The sequence below is a fragment of the Carassius carassius genome, chromosome 20 (genome assembly GCF_963082965.1).
Source record: "Carassius carassius chromosome 20, fCarCar2.1, whole genome shotgun sequence".
In the NCBI taxonomy this organism is placed as follows: Eukaryota; Metazoa; Chordata; class Actinopteri; order Cypriniformes; family Cyprinidae; genus Carassius; species Carassius carassius.
Window position 1 is genome coordinate 2946856 of NC_081774.1, and position 9119 is coordinate 2955974.

General features: G+C 34.9%; 1 protein-coding gene across 2 annotated transcripts; it reads left to right on the top strand.

Annotated features, from left to right (window-relative positions):
• Positions 1-1745: 1745 nt before the first annotated feature.
• Positions 1746-7132, top strand: LOC132096039 (polymeric immunoglobulin receptor-like). 2 transcript variants are annotated; one of them, XM_059501159.1, is made up of 6 exons: positions 1746-1897; positions 2079-2396; positions 2555-2882; positions 4836-4936; positions 5120-5172; positions 6908-7132. In XM_059501159.1, the coding sequence occupies exons 1-6, from the start codon at positions 1837-1839 to the stop codon at positions 7031-7033; spliced, it is 987 nt and encodes a 328-aa protein (XP_059357142.1). In that variant the 5' UTR covers positions 1746-1836; the 3' UTR covers positions 7034-7132. The 2 variants fall into 2 exon arrangements, with proteins under 2 accessions (XP_059357142.1, XP_059357141.1); XM_059501158.1 differs by having other exon boundaries at positions 1746-1875.
• Positions 7133-9119: the final 1987 nt, after the last annotated feature.

The following is a 9119-nucleotide window of genomic DNA, read 5'->3' on the forward strand; positions in this document are numbered from 1 at the left end:
TTTCAAATAATAGTGGTTTCACTCTCCCAAAACGCTGGATCCATCTGAAACGCCAATACATACATTTTTGTGTATACAGTACAGCTAAATGCATGTGTGATGGGGCCTAAGCTGCAACCTTAAAAAATGTATAAATGTTGGTTCAGTAGTCCCTTTGTAACAAGATTATGCAATTAAGTACTTGTAGTTCTTCTAATTAAGTGATAAAAAACAGTTGCAAAGGTTGTACAAAATAAGCACTCAGCTTGCACAAAACTAAATGTGCAACACTTTGTTTTACTACCCAATTATGTGTAATATCTTAAGATTTGTTTAACTTACAGAGGAATTATTTCTTTTTGAAAAAAGATTTCAGGGCACTTGAGTAACTGAACTTGATGCATGATGAGATTCACGTACCTTCTGTGTGTTAAGGGCACAGACCTTTGCCATCTTTCTGACCTGGGACATTCTTGGGCACCTCCTGTTTTGTGCTGTTGGGTTACAAATTTAAGAATTTATATCCTGACATACAGTCATCTGAAAAAATAAGGTGAAATACATTATATTTAATGTTTATGGTATCCCATAATATAATAATTGTTATAAAGAGGATGACATCAGATGAACAGTTTTGTTAAAGTTTGAAGCCAACAGGTTCCTGTCAGCTCCTGTTCTCTTCCTGTAAGTCAAATAGTTTTTATCCAGTCTCAAAGTTTCATACATTTGTAGTCATTTTAATTACACTTGTAAAATAATTACAAGTAGTTTCACTTAAATGGGTAATAAACTGAAAAAACCAAACTTCCCTCAATCTTTTAACATATAAGAGGTCATTGTACTATAAAGGCATCCTGTAAGTTTCAAAACTTAGAAATATCTTGCTAGTCTAAAAACAGCTTATATTGAATCCAGTCTGCCAAAACTTCTCCGCGGAAGATCAACACCTGCTTATACATCGCTGCATGTTTAGTCCCGCCCACCAAATAAAGAAAGAGGTGAACGCAGCTCAACACAGAAACCAAACGATAGCTTCGAAACCAAAACGCTGTTGCATTGCTTTCCTTCAGAGCCTAACATTAAAAAAAGAGTGAATTAAATTATTATTTAATATTTAACAGATATTAGTTTGAATTCAGAAGCAGCAAAACAACTGACAGCTGATGAAATAATGCTGAATATGATATGATATGATATATATATATATATATATATATATATATATATATATATATATATATATAAAATAATGTATAATCTCAAAATTTACTTTTTGTGTAACCGATTCAGAATGCAGTTAAAATTCATTTAATTTAGAAATACATTTTCTCAAAGAGTAAAATGATCATACAGGATCTTCACAAGCAAAGAGAGAAAAATTAGTAATGAGTATGCACAACTTTTGCATTGAATTAAAGGAGTCATATGATGTTGCTAAAAAGAACATTATTTTGTGTATTTGGTGTAATAAAATGTGTTTAAGGTTTAGGTTAAAAAAAAGCATTATTTTCCACACACTGTACATTATTGTTTCTCCACTATGCCCGCCTTCTGAAACGCATCGTTTTTTACAAAACTCATCGATCCGAAAAGTGAGGTGTGTGGAGGCCAGCCATCCAGTGCTTTGTGATTGGCTGAATTTCTCAAGCACATGACGAAATGTTGTGCACCTCACCATACTGTGATGCGTGTCCCAGTCAGAACACTGCACAACAAGACAAAAACAATAGAACCCATTACAAACAAGCCATTTTTTTTACTGCACCTAGCTCAGCATATTTTGCATGAAAAAGGAAGTGCAGCAGTTACTACAACCAAAGTTAAAACAGCTCAGATACAGGAAGAGAAACGTACACAATGGCTGTACACACAAAGACAAAAATATTCTACATTTCAGTAGGTTTTTGGCTTATTTTAGGTGAGTATTAAATGTTTTGAGATTTGTTTTTAATAGATCATGTTTATCATCTTGTAATGGCACATTTTATGCTCAACTGTTTGTGTTGCTTTCATTTTATTTTCTGAGAAGACCAAACTAATTTAGAGGCAATTTATTGTTAATATTTGATATAATAATGATTTGCATGTTGTTTGTTTAGGTGTTGAAAGCTACGATGCTTGGACAAACCAAATATTAACTGTTCAGACTGGAGGATCTGTCACCATCCCATGTTATTATGACAAGAAATACACACAGCAGAAGAAATCCTGGTTCTCAGATATTGATCAAACATACACATACACAAACACAAACACAACAGAGCAGAATCTGTCAGTAATTGATCATCCTGATCAGAGTTTCTTTATTGTGACTATGAGAAACCTGCAGAATGAAGTCTCTGGAGGTTATCGTTGTATTGTGGGCACTGAAGGAATAATGGCTACCACATATGAGGTTTATATCAAGGTTCAATCTGGTAAGAGATTTTGTATTTATTTTAATAACATTCCGATGTTAAATATGTGTTTTATCATCTCAAATGACTGGTGTGTGTGTGTGTGTGTGTGTGTGTGTGTGTGTGTGTGTGTGTGTGTGTGTGTGTGTGTGTGTGTGTGTGTGTGTGTGTGTGTTCAGCTCCTGATGTGTCTGTGGTGAGCAGCAGTGTATCTGGACATGAAGGTGGTGATATCAGTGTTAAGTGTCTCTACAGTTCTGGATATCAGAATAAAGTCAAACGGTGGTGCAGATATAAAGATCAGAGATGTTACACAGTGGGGAGGACTGACACATCCCAGAATTCATCAGTGCAGATCAGAGATGATGATGGGAGAAGATCCTTCACTGTGCTGATGACTGGACTGAGACGGACTGATTCTAGCTGGTACTTCTGCTCTGCTGGAGGCGTAATTAATCCTGTTCACATCACTGTAACGAAGGCAGAACCAGACAAAGAGAAAGACACGTCAGTATTCAAATATTTCTCGATAACGTTTCTCAGAATCATCTTCGTGGAATGGACCTATATTTGTCTGCATTTTATTGTCATGCACTATTTCTTAAGTTTCTTTTACCTTTTACTCTCACAATCATTTATTCGTTGCATTCATGTTTTTTCTTTTCTGTTTTTTTATTTTTTATTGTTTGTTTGTTTTGTTAGTTCTAATCTTTGCAGGGGCCCGTTTCAATAAGGTGGTTCAACCAACTCTGAGTTTAAACTTGAACTCTGAGTTGACTTACCCTGAGATGAGAAACTCTGAGTTTTCGGTTACAGAACAGCTGAAATGAGTTGGTTTAATCAACCCTAAATTGACTGACTCTGAGTTAAGCGCGTGCACCACGACTATAATAAGCCATTATCAATGGAGCGCTGATATTACGATTCAACATGGCAAAAGCTCCCGCCAAAAAGCCGTCTGCATTCTTCAGATCAATACAAATGTAATTCTTCTCAGTGTTATAATATCACAGGTGAAAACTGGCAGAACGTTAGATTAATGAACTAATAGCTAATCATTTTTATGGTATCTCATGGGCAAAAACATTTATATAAAAGAATAATATTAATAATAATATTTTAAGTGCATTTTTCTTATTTTACAAATGATCTGCCAATAGAGTAAGGAAAATACGGCAGTGGCTATTTACACTAAGTGGAATTAACATACTTTCTTAGCGATAGATCCTATTTACAGTAGGCTATTTACAGAAAAAATGTACAGTGAAAATCATGATATATTCTATTTACCATGTAAAAGTAGCAGTTCTTTGCAAAAGGCTAAGTGTAAATAATAATTAGATGCTAGTTATACTTTATACTGGCAGATACATTTGCACCTCAGTATTGTTATACATTAACAGGATTCAATAATAACAGATTGTAAATGATTATATTTATTACAATTATAAATAGTTGTATCTTTAGTGGCACTTTACTTCCACTTTTAGAAAATTTTGTTCATTTTTATTGAAAATAAATTCTAATGTGGCATGTGATGGGAAAAGTGAGAAGAACGAGCTCGGCAAAAGTCGGACTCTACCCCAATCAATCCCATTTCAAGCTAGTTTTCCGTGCCCAAAACATTACTGCCTAGTGCCTACACCACTGAAGCCGTTATTCACATGTGTGGTATTTAACCTTATGTGTCGATGGAGGGCGGAGCTACAGTAGATTTGCTCTTAGTAATAGACACTCAGAATAATCTTGTTTTCCATTTGCATTAAGATTATTTTTATTACCACACTGGCATATAATTTTAGTTAAAGTAAAATTAGAATCCCCCCAGGAAACAACTAAGTATCTTATATCATTTTCTTATATAGAAAATCTTTTTTTTTTAATATTTGTACTTGGGGAAAAGAAAACAAAAAACACTTAGTAAGAAGAGCATTTTTCCAGCATGCATCAGTGAAGTGTTTAAAAAGGGGGAGGAGACTGAAAGAAAATCTGGGTTTATCGAAGAAAACCTGCTCCTGACCAGGTTAGGTTCATAGAGTAAATTACCATGGTAACTGACTCTGAGTATAAGTTAGCTCTCTTTCAGAAATGGGCTTGACTTACCCTGCCTTCTCGGGTTTGACAAACCTCCCATCTGAAACAGAAAACCTAGAGTTTCTTTCATTTCAGGGTTAACATACTCAGTTTTCACTTAACCTCCTTTGTGAAATGGGCCCCAGAAGTGCAACAGGCGAACATGACACCACAAGAATAATATCATACAATTAAGTCATTGACAAACCACAAAAGTACTACATCTATTGTTTAAAATAAATAAAGCTTGAACTAATTCTACGACTATTAGGCTAATATATTAAAGATATTTCTTATTTTCTGGTGCCATTTATGCAGTCGAATTAGTTCCACATAATTTTAAAAAAACTTTTGAAAAGATTTTAAAATGTTTCTCTTTTTTCACAGAGATAATGAACTCCTGACTGTGTTGCTTCTAGTTTCAGCTGCGCTTCTGCTCTTACTGATTCTGATCAGTGTTTTCATCTGGAGACTGAGACGGAGACCCAGTCAGTTTGACCTCCAATTTATTTCTTTTTTAAATTCATTTCATTCAATTGCATTTTTAAACATATTTCAAAAGCTCAATTTCTCTCTCTCTCTCTCTCTCTCTCTCTCTCTCTCTATATGTATATATATACACACATTTTGTTAATGTAATATTGTTGATTCTCTGTTTTTTTTTAATGAAGAGCAAGATGAACACCAAATCAGAGAAAGAAAAATCAGCAGCACCACTGACACGGTAAGTCATTTACTTTATAAGAAACTACTTATGATAGTATTTGTATGACAAAATCAGTGTTCAGTTTGGCTTATTTTTTTAAACCATCTTTGACATCTTTAACATTCTCTAAATTCAACATTACTTCAACATTAATTCAGAAATAATATTCTATTCTGTAAGTTAAATTTTCTGAACTGTTTTATGGGGCTGTTTAATGTCCACAAAATGTAGATGTAACACACATAACTATTCATGCTTCAAAACAGTTATTGTGCCAGTAAATTGGTAAGTGTCAACTTAAGTTTACTTGTCATTGTGTAAGCCACACTGGTCAAAATATTTGGATGTTTATTGAACATTTCATTTTTATTTAATTTTTTGTTGGCACTGACTACCAACTGTAGTACACAGATATCAGTTAGATGGATATTCCTTGAAACAGCCCTACTTTGAAACTGACGCCTGCCATGGTGTGTTTCTTATTTGTGTCTGTGATCAATTACATACCTGGTTCAAGAAGTCACTGTCTGACACTGTATGGTACATTTATTTTTCTGCAGCAGTGTTTTACATTTGCATATCCATTTTTATAAATTTATTTCATATGAAATCATGTAGAGTGAACAGGAAAACAGCCACAAATTGACATCCCGGGATGCACTGGATTTGTGAACTTGTAGTTTATTAAATGAGTCAAATGTTGATTTTCAGTACTGTTTTGTGTGAAATGCAGATCTACTCTAAACCTGGGGCCTGTTTCACTAAGGAGGTTTAACCAAATCTGAGTTTAAACTGAGTTTAAACTACATACTAGGCCCATTTGCACCTCGTTATACGTTAACAGGATGCAATAATAACAGATTGTAAATGATTATATTTATTACAATTATAAATAGTTGTATCATTATTAAACACTCATTAGGCACTTTACTTCCACTTTTAGAACATTTTGGTCATTTTTATTGAAAATAAATTCTAATGTGACATGTGATAGCCTCAGTCTGTAAAGATGAACTCTTCTCCTTCAAGGCAGCTTGGAGTAAGCTTGTGTTACTGAAGTAACAATAACATCGATACAAGTTTTTCATGTTACAGTGTGCTACAGTTTGTTGCGGGTTATTATTGTCATTCAGTAACATAAGCTTACTTCAAGCTGCTTTGATGGACAAGAGCTTTTCTTTACAGACTGAGACGATCGAAGGTCAAATATTATTTACATATTTAGTAATACAAAGCACGACGTATGGCATACAAACGTACAAATCACAGCGAGAGCTTTCAATATGTGCGCCACTGGGTGGCGTCTGTACTTCCCGGTCAGAGAGCACCTGTCCATCAAAAGCTCACTATCCAATCAGAGTAGATCACTGTAAAGCCCGCCCCCACGAGAGGTTTGTGTCAAAACACCAAACGAAAAACTGCGAACCGTAAGCAAAATCTGAGGCAATGAATTCAGAATCCATGATTCATTGTTTTTCTTCATTTGTAATGGCATATTTTTGATAGTTTCTGAAAAAGTTACGTTCAGTTTTATAAAATTTCGTTCATTTTTATTGAACCAAATGTAATTCCATAGCTTTCTTGGGGTTGACAAGCCTCCCATTCTAAGTTTTCACTTATCCTGCTTTCTGAAACGGGCCCCTGTAGATCCTGTTATATACAGCACTATAAATGATAGAGCATACAAGCATTGATGTGATTAATTCATACATAATTATATATCCTGTTTATTATACAATCCCTTTCTCCACAGGATCCCGTTAATGACATAATCTACTACAGTACTATTGATGATATTCCTGGTAGTGAAGCCACGAAGTGTCCATCAGGTGGAGCAATATACAGCAGCAGAATATACAGCACTGTGGGTCCACACTGACAGCAACAGTGAGAACAACACAAGAACAGACCAAGAGAAACACAATCAACAGCAGCGGAATGGCATCACAACAAATAATTATTTTTTTTTAGCGTTTTTTTTATTTATTTTGTATTGTATTATTGCCATTTAATTTGTTTACTGTAAAAATCACTTTAAATTTACCTGTACAGTGTTTTGTTGTTTGCATTAATACACACAAAGTCCACGTACGTTTTGATCATTTCATTTCCTATTTAGAATTCAGTAACGAGAAATGGAAAATTGGCTCGTCGCTGGTTATTAGCATAATATTTGAATCAGATGTTACACATAATTCGTGCTGCTGCGACTTGCAAGTGACCCCTTTAAATTATTTCTAGGTTGTAGTATTGTATGGATATTGTCCCACTGATAAATACAGTGCAAATAGTTCTGTGTCCTTGGATAAAAGTGAAGTGGAAATAAAAATCAATAATAGACTGAACAGTTCCATGATAATATGCCTATAACATTTACCAATCTCATCTTTTAAGTCAAAAGGCACTAGGTATGTGTGTGTGTGACATTAATAAATAATTGTGAAAATGTATATAGTTAAATTTATGAAATAAATTAGTAATATTAGTTTTAATACATACTAAATTGAATGATGTTTCTCTTCTTAGTCTCCTGTCACAAAAAACTCTTAGTGACTTCAAGAACTTTGGATAGGCCTGCAACTTCTGTGATGACAAAATCTTCAGATCTGCATTTAGGGCACTGCCTTGAGATCTCCATCCTCCTTGCACAAACACACTCCTGCAGCATGAACACAGCTTCTTTAATGATAGCTGGGGGGGGGGGGGGTATACCTTAGCTCAATGATAGCTGTATAATATAAAGCAACATTAACTACTGCAGCTGGTGCCAAATCAAAATTATTATGTTTTGGAAAACAGCAAGTCAAATGTAGAATAGAGAGCCACACACTTGCACTGAATGTAGCATTGAATAGACTTAACATGAGCTATACACATGTTACTGTTTTAGCACCATATTTGTTCCTTCTAGTTTACTGTGATTTGGTTAGGATATTTAAAGATGCAGTTTTTATTTTACCTCTGCCTCCAACAGATCCTCGATGTGAGGTTATGAAAAACAGAGGGATCAGCATCACTGTGACTATATATATATAATTACCACATAAATAATTTTCACTAATCCTTCCTTACTTCAAAACGTCTGTTAGAGGCTTCTCATGGCCTGGAAAATGTTTCCAGACAGAATCAGGAGATCGTTTCCAATTCACAGCGATCAGCACATAGGGCAAACCTAGTGACAATCTTAAAGGAAACATTCATGTGTCTTATCTGCAGAGGTACCCACACACACACACACACACAAAACTGCATCTTTAAATATCCTAACCTAAAAATATGGTGCTAAAACAGTAACATGGGTATTTATCATGTTCAGTCTATTCAATGCAACATTTAGTGTAAGTGTGTGGCTCTGTATTCTACATTTGACTTGCTAATTTCCAAAACATAATCATTTTTATTTGGCACCAGCCGCAGTTAATGTTGGACATTGCTACTGATCCTGAAGACCTTGCTTAGCTTAGGTGACAGGTGTGTTTATTTGGGGTAGATAAACTTTGCTGGACACAGGCCCTCCAGGAGCAGGACTGAGAGCCCTTACGTTAGCTCTTTACATTCAGTGCATGTGATTTATCAACACCTGGTACATCTTAAAATCTAGAGCTCATGAAAAATACAATTTCCAGATGGACAAACATTAATTTGGAGGTAGGTTGAAAAAGCCAGAATGGGAAGTTTTAAGTAGTTGAATAGCTTGAAGTGTGAAGTTTATTCTTCACTATTATAGTGCAAGCACCAAGAGTTCTAACCAGGAAGTATGACCATATTAGACCAAATATGACCAAAATCCATTAAAGGATTTTTAGGCTGCATTAATTAGGTAAACCGGAAACACTTCCCATAACACCCAATGTACTTGCTACATCATTAGAAGAATGGCATCTACGCTAATATTTGTCTGTTTCTCTCTTATTCCGAGGTCACCGTAGCCACCAGAACCAGTCTGTGACCAATCATAGGGTCAC